This window comes from Bufo gargarizans, chromosome 4 (assembly GCF_014858855.1).
Source record: "Bufo gargarizans isolate SCDJY-AF-19 chromosome 4, ASM1485885v1, whole genome shotgun sequence".
Taxonomy (NCBI): domain Eukaryota; kingdom Metazoa; phylum Chordata; class Amphibia; order Anura; family Bufonidae; genus Bufo; species Bufo gargarizans.
The window spans coordinates 170,099,000-170,121,302 of NC_058083.1; the positions used below are offsets into that span (position 1 = coordinate 170,099,000).

The window sequence follows — 22,303 nt, forward strand, 5'->3', positions numbered from 1 at the left end:
TGACGCAGCAAAGCAGCCCCAAACCATGATGCCCCCTACCACCATACTTCACAGTTGGGATGAGGTTTTGATGTTGGTGTGCTGTACCTCTTTTTCTCCACACATAGTGTTGTTTGTTTCTTCCAAACAACTCAACTTTGGTTTCATCTGTCCACAGAATATTTTGTCAGTACTGCTGTGGAACATCCATGTGCTCTTGCGCAAACTGTAAACGTGCAGCAATGTTTTTTTTGGACAGCAGTGGCTTCCTCTGTGGTATCCTCCCATAAAATCTATTATTGTTTAGTGTTTTATGTATCGTAGATTTGCTAACAGGGATGTAAGCATATGCCAGAGACTTTTGTAAGTCTTTAGCTGACACTCTAGGATTCTTCTTCACCTCATTGAGCAGTCTGCGCTGTACTTTTGCAGTCATCTTTACAGGACGGCCACTCCTAGGGAGAGTAACAGCAGTGCTGAACTTTCTCCATTTATAGACAATTTGTCTTACCGTGGACTGATGAACAGCAAGGCTTTTGGAGATACTTTTATAACCCTTTACAGCTTTATGCAAGTCAACAATTGTTAATCGGAGGTCCTCTGAGAGCTTTTTTGTGCGAGGCATCATTCACATCAGGCAATGCTTCTTGTGAAAAGCAAACCCTGAACTGGTGTGTGTTTTTTATAGGGCAGGGCAGCTGTAACCAACACCTCCAATCTCATCTCATTGATTGGGCTCCAGTTGGCTGACACCTCATGTCACCCACATTAGTCTAGGGGTTCACATACTTTTTCCACCTGCACTGTGAATGTTTACATGTTGTGTTCAATAAAAACATGGTAACATTTAATTATTTGTGTGTTTATTAGTTTAAGCAGACCAGATCACATTTTATGACCAATTTGTGCAGAAATCCATATCATTCCAAAGGGTTCACATACTTTTTCTTGCAACTGTATACAGTGGTCTGAGGTTACAAATACAGGTAATATGGTACAAACAGGATTACACAGAGTACAAGTCAGTTACCAGGTAGATGAATGTCACTCTGCTGTATTCACATGGAGGGCAGTGATGTCAGCTGGTTTCCAGATCTCTCCAAACACATTTGCACAATGTGACCCCCTTTCAGAAAAAAGACCCGCCCGCTTGCTAGCACAAGCCTTTTAAACTGTAGCCGGGCCCCTCCTCTGGGAAGGGTCTACTCCCCCCTCTTATGGGCTGGCATTAAATGACCCACAAAACACTTTAGGGTTCATAGCTCCAGACCAGAATGTTGACGGGAGGTGGTTCCGGGCCCAATTGATCCTCCTGGAAGCCGGGTACAACTAGAGTCCAAACATGGTGCCGCTATGTTGTTTCTGTGGGGAGGTATGTATAGCTCACTTCCCTGGCATCCCACCATCAAACTAAGACCATGGGCATGTTCATCGTGGCCACCGGTACACACATGTATCCTGTTTGCACCTTATAAATCACCGGTTCCATGCTGTCTGCTAGATTCGATTGAACTGGGGAATGGCTTAGACCCTCTGCAGGGAGGTTTTTCTGCAGGATCCGTCTGAATGGAGGTGTGAAATGTAACCAAATGTGGCCTGCTAGGAGCTATCTCGCTCCGACTTTGAAGCAGGGCCCTCCTGTGGAGTTTACTACCTCTGCTATATTTCAGCAAATGGTGGATGTGAGAACATGGCTGACAGTTAATATTAATCCACCGCACTTGAAGGAACAACCAGCAGACTTAGGCCTCTTTCACACATTAGTGAATCATGGATGTGTAGTGTTCGTGGTCTCGACACTGACTTTAAAGAGAACCTGTTGCATAGAACATGGTGCCTGAGATGCAGACAGCATGTTATGGAGCAGGAGGAGCTGAGCTGATTGATATATAGTTTTATAGGAAAAGATTCACTAAACTTTATATTTCATTTATTTAAATTTCTGCTCATTCTGGACTTTAAAGTCAGGGAGGCGGTCCTATCAGTGACTGACAGCTATCTCTGTATACACAGTCATAGAGAGAAGGCTGTCAATCACTGATAGGACATCCTCCTTGACTTCAAAGCCCAGAATGAGCAGATATATAAATGTATAAATTACAAGTTATACTGAATCTTTTCCTATAAAATAAATTTCAGGCTGCTCAGCTCCTCCTGCTCTACAACATGCTGCCTGCTGCTCAAACATCATCTTCAACGTGACAGGTTCCCTTTAATGTGTATATTCACATATCAGTGGTTTTCCAAGAAATGTGAGTCTGTGGCGACACCACAGAAGCATACTCTTTTTTGTCCAAGATTACGAATCCCACATGTATATTAAAATCTAAGGCTCCATGAAAACCACAACCATAACACGGATGTCGTCTTTGGTCCATGGTTTTCATTGACCATTTGTAGGAGTTGCTCTAGCAGTGTCTGTGGAATATGGATGACACATGGAGAGCAAAAAAGGACACATGGACCAAACACAGATTCTTTAGAAACATCTTCATGGGTGACCCACTGACCATCTTGTCACAAATGTCAATGTGAGCACGTGAAAGTTCTCATTGAACTTGATTAGCCATAAACTATTTAGGGCTATTTAGGGGGATTCAAAACTAATGACAGGATCACTAATGTTGTGAGACAACCCCTAATTTTTCATGTTGCAGTAAGGATTTCTATTTGCATAGTGATGTACTGTACACATAGGTACAGGCTACATCACTTTATATACTTAATAAATTAACCCAGTTTCAACTACTATTTTGTTAAGGAACTAAACATCATGAAGACTATCTTGGATGGCATTAAAGGAAGTTAAGGGAGTCTTACCTTCTTTCATCAGGTCTGTATGATGAGGAGGTCCGGCCACTGGTCCAAATAAACATCTTAGAGTTTTGTCCAGCTTTGCCTTTCCTGACAGAGGTGGACTTGGCGGAATGATGTAGTGACCTAAGAGAAGGATACTTTGAGTCACTCATTTGAAGAAGGTGATGAAAATCAGTACCCATTGCCCACAGGCTTGTTTAGTGCAACTTTTATCTTGCCACTTAACGCTCCAAGGCTTCTCAAATTAAGAGGCAGATTGGCGGATTATGTAAACTAATACATAAAATAATATAGCTTCTTCTCTCGCTTTGCAGTTTTTAATTGACAGCACTATCTCTGGCTTTGATTTTCACATGTTCATTTCCAGCAGTGTGAGATAAGGCACTCTTTATTCCTGCCGTAGTAGATTTTTGCTGTGGAAACTGAGGAGACAACAGTGACCTAGTAGCCGTAAAGTCATAATCCTCTAGGCTTTTAATAAATTGTAGTTTAGGATGCTACAGTGTTGTGCTTTATTTAATCCTCTCGTGTTTCTTCTAATTCTTTTTATGCCGAGCAGAAATGTATCCAATATCATTATATGATTCCATGATGCATTCATGCCACTTTGATCTGCTACCAAACCTGTAGTTAAATATCACCTCAGTTTTGAATACAGTAAATCCCCCCCACCCCACCCCACCCACCGACACTGCTCAGGAGAATCTTAGCAACGTGGCCAGGTGCTCCTGTTCCATGATGTCTGATGTTCACTGATGCAAGTAAAATACATTCCAGGGTTTGTCTCTTTTTCCTTTATTGCTTTTATGGTTTTTAACCATTTTATTGCCAGCTCACTTGCAAAGAGGAGGCTCTGTGTCATTTGTAGCGCAATATATAGTATAGTATACATCCTGTTTATATTGCTTTTTAATTATTTGGATCATTTCTTATTTCAGAACAGCAGCACATTATTATGCTTTCCTCATTCAAGAGTCTCAGACATATTTAAATTGATGTTTGACCTTTGGAGTCATTTAAACTAATATAATAGGCAATGAAATTATGAACAATCTTCTAATATACACATATTAACCATATTGTTCTAGCTCGTGAAGGCAATAATTTAGCTGTACTGTAGGGGATTTTTAGAAATGCAGTGAAGTGCTCCTGTAAGTTCACCAAAGGCTTATCTAAGCTTTAGGGTGCATATGTATTTTGTGGTCTGCAAACCACGGATCTGCCAAATACAGAATGCGGTCCATGTGGCATCTGCATTTTTTGCAGACCCATTGACTTCAATGGGTCCACGGTCTACATTTTGTGGCAAAGTATAGGAACGGACATAAAGATGCGGATAGCACACGGACAGCATCTGTTGGCACCCCAATTTCCAGAACCCAACAACCTCTAATCTGCATAGCCTTTCTTTACAGCTCACCTGTTATGCCACACAGGGATGCACCTAGCCTTTCTGCTGCTGCTGCCTGAGGAGAAAACTGAAACGGCGTCCCACTCTCCCCAATGCCAATTTCTTAACCTAACCCTTCTGCACATGGCCCTTCGGCTGCCTCTCTCTTGCCCCTACCTAGTGCTGGCCTCACCTGGTCTCATTGGTGGTGCACCCCTGATGCCACATTAGGTCTGTGACCCATGGATACAGCTATGGTCCTGACTAGTAAGTATCAGTGTAGTAAGGATAGGCTTATGGGCCCCCTGGCTTAGTGGTCCCATTGCAGCTATGATCACAGCGACTCCTATAGCTGGGCTACTGGGCATGTCCACCATTCTGTCACCAGTGCACCCAGTGTGTAGGCACACCCTCAATTGACAAGGACAATGGTAATGTCTAGTTGTAGGCCTCTTGCACACGACCGTATGTATTTTGCGGTCCGCAAAAAACGGATCCGCAAAAAATACGGATCACATCCGTGTGCATTCCGTATTTTGCAGAACGGAACAGCTGGCCCCTAAAAAAACAGTACTATCCTTGTCCGTAATGCGGACAATAATAGGACATGTTCTATTTTTTTGCGGAACAGAAATATGGAAACGGAATGCATACGGAGTACCTTCCATTTTTTTTTTTTTTGCGGACCAATTGAAATGAATGGTTCCGTATATGGTCCGCAAAAAATACGGAACGGACATGGAATGAAAATACGTTTGTGTGCAAGAGGCCTTAGTCATATATTTCCTAGAAGAGTTAAGATAGGAAAATGGCACAAGAGAAATGCTCCGGGATTGTTATATTATGGATAATACAAGTATTGGCTTAAACAGACATGTCGGGTGAGCTGGCAGATCGTCTTTAGCTGGATTTCAGCTGCCTGATCCTTTTATTCTTATGAGATAAGCCACTGACAGAGGTGTCTAGCAGCGGCTTTCTCAATTCTCCCCATTCACTACATATGCATGATTGGCTGAGCTGAGCATGCATACATGTGGGAGGATCAGGAGAGATAGCTGTCAGAACAGTTATCCTATGTGTATGACCAGCTTTTGTCCTATAGCAGGGGCATAGCAGGGAGGGCAAATGGACCATGTGCCCTGGGCGCAGTCAGGACCGAGGGGTATTTGTAATTGTGCAGGGCAGCTGCTGCATGATCTGATTAAGCTTAAACCAACAGATCTAGGAGGATGTACTATTTCTCAGAATAGAGTGTGCTTTGTAGGTGTAAGAAGTCCGACAGGTCACGCAATGCACTTCTGGGAAAAGCAAATTAGCTCTCCAAAGAAGAAAAGAAAGCTGTTCCTCTGGCACCACCTAGTTGGGAGGCCGCCATCCTATAAGTCAACGCTTTTTGTACAGTCCGTGAGACATAACATTGGTTTATAGCCAGGTCAGTCACTCATCTGCAGACAGATGTTTTGGGGGTGACGGCCTGTTTGAAAGCTCTTTTATTTTGGCAGAAAGATTAAAAGATAAATAAAAAGATTACGTTACATTAATTGGATGGTTGAGAATGGAATTACGTTTCAAAGGGGCGGGAGGGGGTTGCAAAACAACATCTTTGCCCTAGGTGTGGAAAATCCTAGCAGCAAAAACAAGCAGTCATATTACATTGGTAAGACAATTGCTTTGAAAGATGGTAGTAAATGTATAATAAGCAGTAAAGTAATAACGGTTATTGTTGTCAGCTTAAGGCCTAAACAAATGACGATCCTCATTTCTATCCAATTCATAAACACGCTTGCTTAAGAATCATTGAAGGACTGTTTCCATGGAAACCGTATATTGAAAGCTTGTGCATAATGAAACATTAGGAAAGTTGATGATTCATGGCTATATTGAGGTACCTAAAAACGACATTTACTAAATCTTGCCATTTATTGCCCTATTTGATAGCTCGTTGTCCTGTGTAATGTAGCATTTTGTAAATGCATTTTCAGCATGGATTGCCTATCCAGCCAGACACATAATGCATATGTAATCTGTAGGACGTCTCTACTTTATCTCATCTGTATGCTGCATGCTCGGGCCAAAACTTATTGAAATGATTGCTATTGCAGTTTCATATGTCTGGATTTAAACAAGTTATCACGAAAAGCCATAACACAATGCATGTATCGTATGAAATATGAAATCTTGGTAAAAAGATCATCGCTTCAAACATATCTGTCTCACATACAAAAACAAAAGTAAATTATAAACCAAAGGGAGGCACTAAACCATCACCCACCCAGATAAATGCGATGTAGATGTCTACTCAGTGCACTAAGGAGGGGAAACATCAGGGGATAACTTGTGTACCTCACCTCCCATACCAGAGTCACCTGTATATTCAATCCAAATTTCAGAAAAAAATTTGATTCGCCACATATCCGAATTTCCTGTTGCTTTGTGGTAATGAATGCATTTTTCCTGAAATGGTGGTAAAAAAAAAGTACATATGCACCTCATCCATTTGATTGCGGAGAGGCCATCGTAACCATCTTCATTGAAGAAAAATGGGATGGTGTGGTGACGTCATCACATCAGCGTGCATGAGAATTGTCGCATTTTCTTCAATCAAGATGGCTGCAACTGCCCCTCTGCAATCAAATAGATCAGGTGAGTATGCACTTTTTGGTTTTGACCCCTAATTAACCTCCTGATATGGTGAATGTGACTTTCAGATGCCACAATCAGCATTGAACGCAGCATCTGAGGTGTTAAATGACGGGGAGCAGCACAATCGCCGTTCCCCATAATTGTTCCCGCTCCAAACATTTGAATGCCTTTTGTAATAAAGTAATTCGTAACAAATCAGATTTCTTGTCAAACTTCAGTGAAGCAGGCAAATCTAATTTTTGAAAACTTTGCTCATCACTAATTCCCACGAGTGGCTGCTAAATACAAGAAACACACTTCTCCACTGGTGGATCAACTTTAAATACTCAACGTGTTTCAGGGAGTGTAGCTCTCCTCTTTGTCAGGTTGTACAAATAGTAAACAGCAGTAAACCAAACACACTAAAAGACACTTACTTGACTATGTCTTGCTAACCTCAGTTCCAAGTAAAACTAAACAGCTGGAAGGTACGATCGGTGTGAGCGGAAGTGATGCAGGACGGTGTCATTTACCAAGGTGGAATGAAGAAAGAGGAAAATAATGTAGGCCCTATTGCTCATCAAGTGTTTAATGCCTGAGTTCCATACTGGAACGCATGGGATTGGAAGGCCCCTTTCACACGGGCGTCGCATGTGCGGGCCGGACAAGATGCGGGTGCATTGCGGGAAAAATGTTTTGGTGCGAGTGCAAAGCGTTCTAATGGTTTTTAGATGTGGGTGAGAAAAATCAGCATGTTTGGTACCAAGACCTGAACCCAGACTTCTTCACAGAAGTCCGGGTTTGGGATCGGTGTTGTGTAGATTTTATTATTTTCCCTTATAGTATGGTTATATGGGAAAAATATTAGCATTCTTAATACAGAATGCTTAGTAAAATATCCATTGAGGGGTTAAAAATAATAAACAAATTTAACTGACCCCATCAACTTGATCGTGCGGATCTCCCCTTCTTTCTACTTTCTTCAGGACCTGGCTAAAGGACCTTTGATGGCGTCACTGCGCTCATCACATGGTCCATCACCAGTAGAAAGAAGAGGAGATCCGCTACGCGACCAAGTGGATGAGGTGAGTTAAATTTGTTTATTATTTTTAACCCCTCAATGGATATTTTACTAAGCATTCTGTATTAAGAATGCAATTATTTTCGCCATGTATTAAGAATGTTATTATTTTAACTTATAACCATCTTATAAGGGAAAAAAATTAAAGATCGGGTCCCCATCGTGATTGTCTCCGAGCAACCATGCGTGAAAATCGCACCGCATCCGCACTTTCTTGTGGATGCTTGCGATTTTCACGCAGCCCCATTCACTTCTATGGCGCCTGCGTTTCGTGAAAATCGAGCTTGCTGGGAATTTCACACAACGTACAAGTGATGCGTGAAAATCACCGCTCATGTACACAACCCCATTGAAGTAAATGGGTCCGGATTCAGTGCGGGTGCAAAGCATTCACCTCATGCATTGCACCTGCGCTGACTAGATCCAAGAAAAGGGGGTACCTTCACATTACATTAAAAAATAATATATGTAAATATATATCGAAAAGCAAAAGATATTAGGTGGAGATGCCCATTATAACTCATTAAAATAGAATGGAACAATAGATCGAAGATCCTACTGTACCTAAAAAAAAAATCACAACTTCATAAAAAACAAGGTACCCCCTCTTTACCTGTTTTTTTTTTTTGCTTGTATTGTTCAATCCTTTGGGGCTTTCTTTTACTTATCCCTCCCTCATTTTATTTTTTGTCTCCTTCTTTATACAATATCTGTCTTACACGGATAGATGTTCCATTGAGGTTTCTTGCAAGAAAATTTAGACTAAAACCTTCAAAATCACAGGTGCATATCCATGAAGCAAACATAATTACAAAAAACAAAATGGCTGCACTCTGTTGGCTCGGCACATATGTGCGCTAAGAGCTTTCATTACTCATTTATACTCATTTATAGTCGGTATTGTACCACTTTTATCTAGAATGACCCCCATTTCTTAGCTCTATTGTTTGTATATATAGCCATTGAGGTTTCTGTCACTTCTGATGGCAAGAACAACGTACTTCACAGCATTATTCTCGCTCTCAGAATGGAGGAGACCTTGAAAAAACCTCAGCAGAACCCATTTTAAGTCAATTGTGTCTGTTGGGCTCTGCTCCAATCTGTCATATGAAGGATCTGCAACAGCCTTTTAGCTTTTGTTATTAACAGATGTGAACAAACCCTAAGGAAAGGTGTTTTTATTTATTTCCTGTAAAATAAAAAGGAAATAAAAAAAGAGTGATATTGTGTGAAAGTCAAACGGTAAACATCATTCAAGCTTGTGTACATGGTAGGTGTGTGTTTGCACACTTCCATCTGGTTACGCACATTAGTTAAGATATTCTCTCTCCCTTGCCCTAACCAGAGCTGTCATAGCAACAAGATATGAAGAAGGCAAGTGCAAACAAGTGTCATTTACCCAACTGCGGAAAACACTGGGCACCCGTTTACATAAGACTCCATGTACTCAGAGAGGGAAGGAAAAAGCTGTCATACAGTTTACTAATTGATGTTCATTACTGGCAATTAAAGTAATTCAATTACATTTTTTATAAAGCATATTTCCCTTTAAAATAAAATAAAAAAATAATGTAAGTTATTATAAATAATAATAAATAAGGGGAAGCCGTCACCAGTGATCTGGTTTCTCTTTTTGGTTTCTCTGTTTCTGAGTTATGATAATTTTTCTTCATATGAACTAGTGCTTCGCCAAATTTTATAAAAAAAATTGCTTTGTGACGAATTACTTCATCACGAAGCGCATTTCTTTGTAAGTAGTTGGTGAAATGTCAGGGATCAGGGATTGCACTGCCCCCCTTCATTGTGCCCCTCAGATGTGGCTTTCATAGCTGATTGTGGCATCTGATAGAAATATTACAGTGTAAAATAGAAAATGACATCATGCTTACCTCATATATTTGTTCATAATGGGCCAGCCGCCACCATCTTGATTGAAGATATAGAGTGAAATTTTGCGCGGCCCTTGATGATGTCATCACATTGGCCGGCGTGCTGACATCATACATATTTCATGTGATATCTTAAATCAAGATGGTGGCGGCCGGCCTGTCGCCAGCAGATGGATGAGGTAAATATGATGTTTATTATTATTTTACACAATTTCAGAGAAAATCGATACCACGAAGGACAAGGAAATTCAGCTTTGCGGCGAATCAAATTTTTCCTGAAATTGGCTCAACACTAATATGCACATTAGGCCTTTGGTGCAATGAGGGTACTACCATTGTTCTTGTTGTACCCAAACTAAACTCATTTCTGTGGTCAGCCTCCCTCTTGCTGCTTTGATTTACAGGGTCGAGCAGTGAAGAAGCATCAAGGGAGGACCTGACCACAGAAATGAGTTGAGCTTTAGTGCAACAAGAGCAATGGTGATGCTCTCATTGCAGTAAAGGCTTAATTTGTAGTTTAAGAAATTATGTCAAAACTTGGGAACGGAGCCTGAGATCAACAAAAGAAAATGTAGTGTTGTAATCGTGTGAACTACAACTATGTGTTTATGCAAACAGTTTGATAGGGAGGTCGCTGGTGACAGATTTCCTTTATTAATTTCTGATGTCCATGTTTTCTCACTTTCTTTCCAAAAATAGTTACTGTTTCTAATGGCAGCCAATTTGCAGTTATGTCCTAAACTAATTGTCAACTAGCTTTGCCAGGCTCTTAGAGGGTATATCTTCCTAGTTATTGTTACAGGCAGCAAGTGTAGACCCACCCTGCCAACCAACTGGTTTGACTTTGGGCTACTCCTGAGGGTATTATCGTGGCAGTCTCCTGGTTTTCACCATTTAACCCATAGGATCAGGCCTTTGCTGCAGGGGAGTCACCAGGCTGCTACCTCTTGGAATAGTTTGAGCGCGATTGGCTGTTGACGCATGGGGTTCAGAGACACAAGTGCGAAGGACTGAAGGAACAGGCAAAGCATGTAGTAAGGAAACAGGTTGAAGTCAGGGCATTCAGACTACATGCCAATCCCTGAAGCAGTCCAGAAGTCAGGGTAGGTAGATCAGGGTCAGTACGATGAACAGGCACTGGTCAGGTCAGGCAGGAGAAAGTCAGGATCCAGGAAACAGATAGAAGTCAGAAAACCGACAAATGGATTATAGCTCTTCTACAGTGCCTAGGAAGCAAGTGAAATTAAATGGAATCTATAGCTCTTTCCATGGATAGAACAAGCAGCCCAGAATATATAGGAGGGCTGATGAGTTCATTAGTCAAGCATCTGAACACAGAGCTAAAGGGCAATTAACCCTTGCAGTGCTGCTTGATGAGGTTCAGGGAATAGACAGTAATACACGCAGAGAAAGAGTGCCATCAGCCAGGTTGCAGCCTGCAGCGATAGACAAAGGAGTCTGGTGGCCAGCCCTAGGCAGAAGTTAGGTGAGTGATGCAGCTCCTGTTCCCTCCCTGGATAGCTGGGTGGTGGCCATTAGTGACAAGCGACAGGGGTCATATTCTAATTTGCGATATATCGCAAATATTTAGTAGAATATTCGCGAATTCAAATATTCGTTATATTCAACTTTTTTTTGAACTCGGAAAATCGGCAAGGTAATAATTGCGTAATATGCGAATATTATGCGATCAATACAGGTGTGGGTCAAAAACAAATATTTAGCACTATAGAATTAAATGCTATATATTTGTTTTTTAGAATATTCGTCATTTTATTCCATCTGAAGTCATGATTCTTCCCTGCTTAGCAGGGAGGAATCATAACTTCAGATGGAAAAAAATTATGAATATTCTAAAAAACAAATATCTTCAATATACTGTTATATATTTGTTTTTTTTTGAATATTCGTAATATTCTAAAACAAAAATATATAGCAATATAGTGAATATTCGAAAAAAAAAAAAGAATATAGAGCAATTTAGCTAATATAGTGCTATAATATTTTTTTTATAGTTGTAATTTTTTTCCAATCTGAACTTCAGATGAGAAAAAAATTACAACTATTAGACGAAGAAGATTATAGCACTATATTAGCTAAACTGCTCTATATTCTTTTTATTTGATTATTCGCTATATTGCTATATATTCTTGTTTTAGAATATTACTAATATTCTAAAAAACTAATATATAGCATTATATCGAATATATTAGTGTTTTTTAGAATATTCGTCATTTTTTTCCATCTGAAGTCATGATTCCTCCCTAATTAAGTTACTTAATCAGGGAGGAATCATGACTTCAAATGGAAAAAAATGAATATTCTAAAAAAGTAATATACGGTATAGAGCAATATAGATAATATAGTGCTAAATTCATTTTTCAGAATATTCATAATATTCTAAAACAAGAATATATAGCAATATAGTGAATATAAAAAAACGAATATAGAGCAATTTAGCTAATATAGTGCTATAATCTTTTTTTTTAATAGTTGCAATTTTTCTCCAATCTGAACTTCAGATGAGAAAAAAATTACAACTATTAGACAAAGAAGATTATAAAACTGTATTAGCTAAAATGCTCTATAATCGTTTTTTTGAATATTCGCTATATTGCTATATATTCTTGTTTTAGAATATTACAAATATTCTAAAAAACAAATATATAGCACTATATTGAAATATTAGTTATTTAGAATATTCGTCTTTTTTTTTTTATCCCAACAAATGGGAACACCTGGGGGTTAGAATATGCCATCGGATCTGAGTTTTCACGATTTCACTGAGATGGTGAAAACTCAGATCCGATGGTATATTCTAACCCCCAGGCAAGCGTCCCCGTCACCATGGGAACGCCTGGGGGTTAGAATATACCATCAGATCTGAGTTTTCACTATCTCAGTGAGATCGTGAAAACTCACATCCGATGATATATTCTAAACCCTAGGTGTTACCATGGTGATGGGGACGCTTGTCGGGGAGGAGTATGTCGAAGTGGAACAACTGTACAGATTGAAAAGAAAAAACAAGACGAATATTCTAAAAAACCAATATATTCGATATAGTGCTACATATTTGTTTTTTAGAATATTCAGCATTCTGAATAACAGATTTCCTTTAAAGGAACCAAATTAGGCTGTATTGTGGATCTTAAATTAAAAAAAATATTAATTCAAAAGCGTAGAACAAATCATACAAACAACATATAAAATAAAATAAATAGCAGCAATACGCCAAGGTACTATGTCATAGTACCTTCATGTATTGGTGCTATTTATTTTATTTTATGATATGTTGTTTGTATGATTTGTTCTACTAATACATTTTTGTGTAATATCATATATGCGCTTTTGAATTGGTGTTTTATTATACATTTCCGCACATATTGCAGTCCCCCTGGATTGCTATATTTGGTGGTTCTTGTATTTTGGTCCATACGGTCCAGATGTAAGCTGCTGTATGCCCTATATTTGCAATCCTTGCCTATTGACTCCAAAAACATATACATAGGGATTTTTTCATTAAGACCGGTGTTTTAGACTCTGGTCTTAATAATCTTTATAGCTGGCGGTGGTTACGCCTAAGTTATGTACAGGTCAATGCCTCTTTATAACTTCGGAGTATCCTGCCCCAGTCTAAATGTAAGCCAGCTTCCTTGCTGTCTTACATTTAGACCATTTTCTATTCCTAAAACAGGCGTAAAAAATGATGAATCAGAAGGGCCTGCTGGCCCGTCCCCTTCCTTGCCCATGCCACACTCATTTTAGACCAGTCGTGAGTGGGGAAAAGTCGCAGATTGCAGCGCAAATAACCTGGGCGCTGCACTCTGCACCAGAAATAAGGCTAATATAGATGTATCTCTGGATAGTAAATGACCCCCATACTTTTCAATAACGGCAACCAAAGAAAAAAAGGTATAACAAAACATACCAACTATATACAATTATGGCAAATGTGTACACACTACCATATTTTTACAGCATTATTTAATTTTGGGTTGAACACTAACATTGAATGGGCTGCATGTCTTCCCAGACATAAATGCTCTCTAATATGCTGACAGATGTTAATGGATTAAACTTCTTATATTCTTTGGAGACACAGAATGGAAACAACAGGAGAACTGCATGTGCTTTTCTTTTAGTATACTTATTTACTCACATTTAGCTATTTATTTAAGTCATACCATATGTGATACTATTAATTTTTTCTGCATCATTTCTGCATCATTAGCTGGGAAATCCATGCCAACCATTGCCATTTAACACACAATTAAATACCTAATCTTGTATTAAATTGTAAATTAATGGCATCAAAGTTTAACTTCAAAGGTCACCTACAAAAACCATGCATGTAGAATATTATGTGTATACTTTATGTTCTGCTTCAGGATCGGGAGATTTTCAGATTTTGCATTTTCGTTTTTTACTCCCTGACTTCCGGTAGCCATAACTTTTTTATTTTTCAGTTCACATAGCCATATGAGAGCTTTATTTTTGCTGGACAATTTGTATTTTCTAAAGGCATGATTTAATATTGCATGCGATGTAGTGGGTACATGAAAAAAATTCCAAATTGGATGAAATTGAAAAAAAAACCTCTTAATTCTGCTTTACAGCATTTCCTAAGTGGTAAAACTGAACTTCATTCGCTGGGTCAGTACGATTACAATGGTACCACATTTAAAGTTTTTCTTGTGTATTAATATTGAAAAAAACTGAAACTTTGTAAAAAATAATTTTTTCTCTTCATCACCATATTCTGTTCAATTTTTTATTTTTATTCAATTCTTGGCGAGGTGAAACAAGGAAAAAATGGCGAATCTGTTTCGTTACAGCGTTCACAGTAGGGAATAAACACATTTATATTTTAATATTTCGGGCGTTTTCAGATGCATCTTTATTTTTTTATTGCTTATTTATTTTTATTTTTATTTAAATTATAGGAAAAGAGGGGTGGTTTAAATGTTTATATTTTTTTTATTTCTTTTTATATAAAAAAAAACTTCTTAACCTTTTTTTAGCCTCCCAAAGGGAGGCTTTTCCTATTCTCTAATGTAATTTAATACATTATTGGATAGGAAATTCAATATATTCTAATGCAGTGCTGCAATATACCTTTGATAGGCCAGGTAGCCTGCAGCAGGCTTTAGCCTAATCAGTAATATGGACAGCTTCCCCCATCTCTGCTTTGGCAGTGCTCCTGGGGAAAGCCGTCTCAGATGCCGTGGTCACGACTGACCATAGCATCTAAGGAGTTAAATGTCTGCGATTATTGCAGATGGCAGACATTAGCCCCGGGTGTTTTTGGCTATGCTGCCTGCTGCGCTCATGAGTGGGCAACACTTATAAGGACCAGATATTTATGGCAGAGAACTCAAAAAGGTTAAAGGAAATCTGTCAGCTCAATCTTGTACTATTATTGGTAGTAATATATGACTCTTGCACACGACCCTTGTTGGCCGGTGCCCGTATTGTGGCCCGCAATATATGGGGACCGGACATTTGTTCAACTCATCACGGATGCGGACCCATTCACTAGAATGCAATAAGCCTTCTAACGTCCTAAAAAAATAAAATTGAATTTACAAAATGATGGCTACATATAGTAGACACATGGGAAATGTAAAGTAATTACTATTTTATGAGGTATCGCGATCTGCCTTAAAAACAGAGAATTTAAAATTTAGTAAATTGTGAATTTTACCGAATTTTCTGTACATTTTGGATCTTTTTTTGTTAATAAATAAAGGTAAAACATATTTACTAAAATTTATGTGTCACAAGAAAATAATGGATAAGTAAAAGAGTTATTACCGCATAAAACAACGCATGTCAGATTTGCAAAAATCAACCTGGATTTAAGGTGAAGAGTGGCTTGGTACTGAAGGAGTTCAATATTTTATGTGCTTATATTGTTTATTGTGTGTTTATTTTTAGTTGTTTTATGATGGTTATAATTATGGTTTTAATTATTTTTTCAGTTCATAAGCGGACTTGTTATTAAACATGAGTTTTACAGGTTACTGTTCATAAATTAGCTGTTTCCTGGATGTAATATGGCACAAGGCACTCTTGGAAAGGTACTGAAATGCACCCATCCAACTCTGCATGACCGTAAGGTCCCTGAAGAGTAACATTACATAAAGGGCTTTTGTGAGATCTGAAATCTTGAATTCATTCAATGAACTGTAAATGATGGTTCAAAATCATTCATGCAATATTGGTCAGATACAGAACTCAAGACGCTATTTTCTATACAAGGGTACCTTCACATCACCGTTTAGCTTTCCATTCTTCTGATTCATCAGAAGAAGGCCTCTTGCACACGACCGTATGCCCTCCGAGACATAGGGTCCGTGAGCAGGCCATATGTCTCGGAGCGGCATTGATCTTGCGCATGGGAGCACACAGCATCATAGATTACAAAGATGCTGTGCACTTTGGGCCACCCACAGGGCTATTGTCACGCACTCATATAATCTTTTCAGTGCAGGACAATAGTTCTGCAGGCGGCCCGACGTGCACAGCATCATTGTAATCTATGATGCTGTGTACTCCCATGCACACGATCAATGCCGCTCTGGGACATATGGCTCGCTCACGGACCATATGTCTTATAGGGCATACGGTCATGTGCAAGAGGCCGAAGAGAAAGAGAAAAAAAGCAACTGGATCCTGTAAAAAAAAAAAAATCCTGTTGCATCAGTTATGCATAGGATTGTATAGGATCCTTTTTTTTTTTAAAGGATCCAGTAGAAAAACGATTCCTCTAGCATCAGTTGTCATCTGTTTCAGCCATTTCAGTCTGAGATCAGTTTTTTAGATGGAAACTAAAGTACCGCGTGCAGTTTTTTCTTCGTTTAAAAAGCGGATCTCAGATGGGAATGGCTCAAACGGATGACACTGATGCAACAGGATCCGTTTTTTTACTGGATCCTGTTTTTTTATTTTATTCTCTTCTCCTGACGGATCAGAAGCTAATGTTTGATTCAATAGATTCTGCATCCAGATCCAAATCCAGAGGTATACCAAGGAGGAGGTATGTCCCAGGAGGATTCCTTCCCTACACCTATGACCAGTGGCGTAGCTAGAAATGACTGGGCCCCACAGCAAATTTTTGAATGGGCAGTGACATTACAGGATCTCTCTGAGGCATCCGTTTAATGGAGGCCAGTGACGGATATCATACAGAGGTATTCGTCACCCATAGGCTATTACAGCCTCCGTTAGACGGATCATTTTTTTTACAGGACACTGCAGGACGAAATACTACGCTATTCCATGCTGTTTTATTGCAGTATACAGACGTATACCAGCCAAACGGAGGGCAAAAGGGTATTCTTTTGTCTTCCGTCTGACTAATGAAACCCTATGGATGCGTTTAGCGCGAGGTTCCCTGCTGTACACACTAAACGTAGATGAAAAATGGGATGTGATCCCCCCCTTCCATCCAAGCTTTATTTAGGCATCAAGAGAAATCCAAAGATACACATAAAAATGCACAGGTAATGCATCCCAGACCTGCATGAGGTCCTTGCCCATAGCCTTTTGGTGCTAAAAACAATATATATACTATACATTATCCAATACAATGCTACAGTGTTATAGATAAAGTGATACTGTCCCGAAATGTGTAAAACATGGAAAAGGGTTTCCATATGTTTAACATTCCCAAAGCAGAAAAGGGGTTTGCAGCACATAGATCTATTTCCATAATGTATGCATTACAAGAAAGGTCGCTCTTTGGAGAGCTGTTAACATTGCCAGCAGTAAAGATAGAAATTCCCCTCTTAAGCGTAAACATTCGAACAACCTTGGAAATACATATGGTACGTAGGCTGATCATTTTCGCTGCCACCTGCAGCTCTGAATATACACATATTTGTGCTATTATTAGAAAGCATTTCCCAGTATTAAGTTTTAATCTGACTTTTGCTGAGGTCATTGAAAATGGCCAAAAAAGCCCCTACATTGGGACAATAACTATTACCAAGTCTATAGGAAGGCAGTGTGACTTGGCTCCAATACAAGGTATATCACCTGCATCTCCTGCAGATTACAATATGTGGGATGCACCATGAAATTAAAACACGGGTTATAAAAAGCCTTTACTGAATATTAAAACCAGAAAAGTATCAGCAGTTACCCTACACGTTCCCTCCCTCCTACATCTACTTTTAGAGTACATGGTAGAGTAAGAGCCCAATTAAGAGGAAGAGACTATAGACATTTTTGGGGGGATGTTTTAATAAAATACTTGTATTGCTTATGACTTCAGTCACAAGCATGACCTAATACTCCATTAGTCCATTACTGACCGTCTTTAGCACTACATATATATTATTCTATGACATCTCTATCTCATTTTAAATAGATCAATATGCTAAGAACCCCATTTCTACTTTGAAACCTCCCATCCATGTTTTCCAGGATAGTATCAGATGATCCATAAATAGCATTTTATTGGATAGTGTTTAGCATACATGTTGTTTTTATGGTAAACACCAACCAGCTATGAGTAAGGAGCTCACGCAGGTCCGAAATGCATTAGTAGTGTACTTTTATCTGTATCTTTGGATTTCTACTGATGCCTAAATAAAGCTTGGATCGCACTTGGATTTGGATCTGGATTCTGAATATTTTACTCACGTGGTATTGCAGAGCCTTTGGTATTCCACGCATCACAATCAGCTGAGCTATTGTATGATGAATACCTCTTTATATTAGCCAGAGAGAAAAAAATATATAAAAGATTGATTTCAATGTGAATCCTTATTTCCATAAATGGAATGCACACCTACAGCTTCCCTGGTGACCCAATGATCAGTTCACCATTGGGACGGCTGCCTCATAAAAGTGGTAGTTCTCTGGGGACAACCCCCTTAAAATCATCTTATAGATGTATAAAGCTGATGAACTGTTTAAAGGAAAATTCACTCAAATGTATTTTAGAAGGATGATTTTATGGGTTGTTGCTATATGATAAGACACATCTCATCCATGCTATCTTCACTGAATACATTTGCAGGGAGAAAGCTGCTTTTCTGATAGAATATGTTACAGTTCTCTGAAGTGCACTGCATATGATGAGACAATTTAAGTGTTTGAACTTTCATTGCACAAAATCAAAATGTCATATGGAAAAAAAAAAAGTCAAACTTTCCAATATAGCCTTACATACTGTACCCACTGTCTTACCCTGCGAATACATGTTTGTATGTCAATGCCCTCTGCAAGGATCAACTACTCATCTCTGAGAAAAATTTCAATTCATTTATCTCCATGGGAGCGATCAATAAAAGGGCCATGGAAAACTTGCTCATTCTGACACTCACCTGTGTTCAGAAAGGCATAGCTTTCAGACATGACCTTTAAAGGTTCCCAGAAGAACCTCAATGAACTCTTTCTTCCCATACTATTCTTGGGTAGTTTACACATTGGGATTCTACACATGATAGCTATAAACATGTAGCAATGGATATCCATACCCATTTACAATCACAAAACCTACTTTGGAAATTTGGGATTACTGAACATACATAGATTTAGAGACCTCCTGGAACAACTTGGTATCAATTCTCCTAATTTTGGTTTATGATTCACTTTAGATTTTCCCTGCTGGCATTTTACTGTAACTTGGCCTGGAGCATTTAGATAAGAAAAAAGCTAAAAACAGAAAAATTTAATGTACAGAATACCCCCCTTAAAAAATCTCTCTAGCACTTGTCAGAATTTCCCTCTAATTCAGTGATGCCTAACCTTGGCACTCCAGCTACGGCAAAACTACAACTCTCAAGATGCCCCCCTTGCTTGGCTGCTCTCAGAACTCTATAGAAATAAATGGAGCATGCTGGGAGTCGTAGTTTCACCACAGCTGGAGTGCCAAGGTTAGCCATCACTGCTCTAATTGAATCTCAAGCTAGAATTGATATCATCATCAGCAATGTTTTAGATAGTCTTCAAAGATCTACCACATTTCACTCTGTGTGTAATATGACCTTGAAACAAGATTGATTTTTATCTTATAATAAACTGTACCTGGTAACATATGGGATCTAAATGCCATCAATAAGGGATATTACTCTTCATAAAAGTGTCATGTTTGTCTTTACATTAAATAGTTTAAACAAGGAATTGAGTAGAAGAAAAAGATTTGTATGGAAGTGTGACGAATCTTCATAATAAATAGTCTCTGACATCAAAGTTTCAGTTTTTATTTGGTTATTAAAGGTTTATGTTACTAAACAAAGAATTTAATTGTACATCTTCTTTTGTATATTGTGTATGGAATTATTAGTTACAATTCATATGAAAATAATACATTTAAGATTCCATGCTAGAAATTGAAAGTTAAAATCAGGACTGACTTAAAAATAAAATAAAAATAAAAATGAAGAAGTTGTATCAAGTCAGGCTTCCCATTAGTTATGTTGGCCTACAGCCCACCTGTGTACTCCATGGTGGTTACCACTGGGCCTGCTAAGTCAGCTAACACTAGGTGGGCCCTTTTAGCTGAGCTGAAGGGCTACTTTGCGCTCATTGAGGGAGATTTATTAAACTGGTCTAAAGTAGAACTGCCCATAGCAACCAATCAGATCCCACCTTTTATTTTCCAAAAGAGCTGTGAGTAATGAAAATTGGAATCCGATTGGTTGCTATGGGCAACTAAGCCAGTTCTACTTTTGACCAGTTTGATAAATCTCCCCCAATGTCTTTCTTCATGTTGCCACCATCTGCTTGTGACCTCTCTAAGGGGTATATGTCTACCGAGCTTCAGTCCTTAATTAGGTCAGATGTAGTGCTCAAGGCACCACACGTGGATTCCTCTCTATCGCTCTCCCTCTATATATACCTGGCTCCTCTCCTCCTCCTGACTGCCAGCATAATGTCCTTAGGACATCTGCTGAAGCCCCTGCTCCTATCTTTCTACACTGCAGATGTATAGTGGCAGCAGTGTTTGTCTACAAAACACATAGGAGATGAAACTTTGCTCACATGAGTCCTCTGAGCCCGTGGCCTCTCTCACACTTCCACCAATGGAAAAAGCACACATAAGAAAGGAGAGATACGGCACAGAAGGACAACAGGGACAGCAGACACAAAACTATTCAAAGCGGCAGCACCAGTCTGCTATTTGTAAAAGGTGGTGTAATATCCACAATAAATGAAGGAAATGTTTTCACCTCAGGAAAGTTTTAAAAAAATAGGTTATCTCTCTTCTACAGTCCTACTGTGAATCTAAATAATAAAACTAAAATACTTGACATACAGTACACCCCAGCTCCCCCAGAGTTGTATTCATTGAAGAAAGAAAGAACACTACTGGTTTGCATGAGTTCTGCTTAGGTTGTATGGCACCAGAGAGAAGGCTGCTTCTTAGAGCTGATTTTTTTTATAATAGAATGCAAAAATGTATGTGAGAGCTGTATATACTCTACTAGCAGCTCTCATTTAATTTGCGTGAAGAACCGTAGTGGGAGCTGGAGAAGGACGTTCAGTGACCCACTGGTTCACTGCTAAAGTGTTAACTATATGATTCATTGCTAAAGGGTTAATGGATTATGGTTCACGTTTAAAATTATGAAAATGTTTACTGAGATGCCAACTCTACTTTGTCAATGGAAAAAATGTCTAAAGTGACTTAACTATACACTATATATTCCAAAAGGCTGTATATAGTCAGGAAATAGTTAACTGGCAGTTTTTTGTAGTAGTTGCCAGGTGGTGGGCTCGTCCCACTTTCCCCTGGCTAGAGGATAGCATCTGGTAAGTCAGCCAAGAAAGAAGATGTGTATGTTACCGCATGAGAAAAAAAAAAAAGGATCCTTTTCCAGGGAGATACCATCCCTGTGTGTGAAAAGCTGCCAGAACAGGAAGTTTTCTAAGAACCAACCTTTGGGGGAAAGAGGGAAGATATGCACTTAAGGCACCTGGGTTGTGCACCTACTATATTTATTTGAAATATAAATTAAAAATCTACAGTAATATCACTAATTGAAGAGAACACATCCGCTCCTTTAATATATCTATTTTAGTAAATACTTGCATATTTTAGGAAATAAATCTGGATCATCTTTTATTTTAATATTGCTTTGTGCTGTTCCACTTAGAGGTATAAGTTACCAGTGCTAGGTCTATGGGCATACCCCTCTTACAAGAGGAATTATAGTGCCTCATTGCAAATGTATTCATGAATATTCAAGAGGATTAACAGAAGAACAGCACAATGCAGTTCTATGAGAAAAAGATCCAGAATTATTATTTAATGGGGAATACAAATGTTTTTCTTAGACATATTAGGAGTGGGGACAGGTCATCTTTAAGACAGCCTCCCATTTACATGACACAGGTAGAGGCTGTCACCTTCAAATATGATCAGTATCTCCTGTCCTGAGCTTTTAAATGAAATATTTATGTCAGATAATAAATGCTGCCTAGGTAGCCCAGAACTCATGGGAGGATGCGTAAATGATTCAGTAATATTCATCACCTTCTTGAAATGTGTACTCATTGCAGTATGTG

The 22,303-nt window shown here is 38.9% G+C and overlaps 1 protein-coding gene across 1 annotated transcript in view; it reads right to left on the bottom strand.

The window, feature by feature from the left end:
* KCNMB2 (potassium calcium-activated channel subfamily M regulatory beta subunit 2) overlaps positions 1-22,303 on the bottom strand; it is a 501,876-nt gene that overhangs the window by 214,811 nt on the left and 264,762 nt on the right. The window contains exon 2 of the mRNA XM_044292337.1: positions 2,800-2,919. Within this exon, the coding sequence (XP_044148272.1) occupies positions 2,800-2,855 (56 nt within the window). The 5' untranslated portion in view covers positions 2,856-2,919. The remainder of the gene's footprint in view (positions 1-2,799; positions 2,920-22,303) is intronic.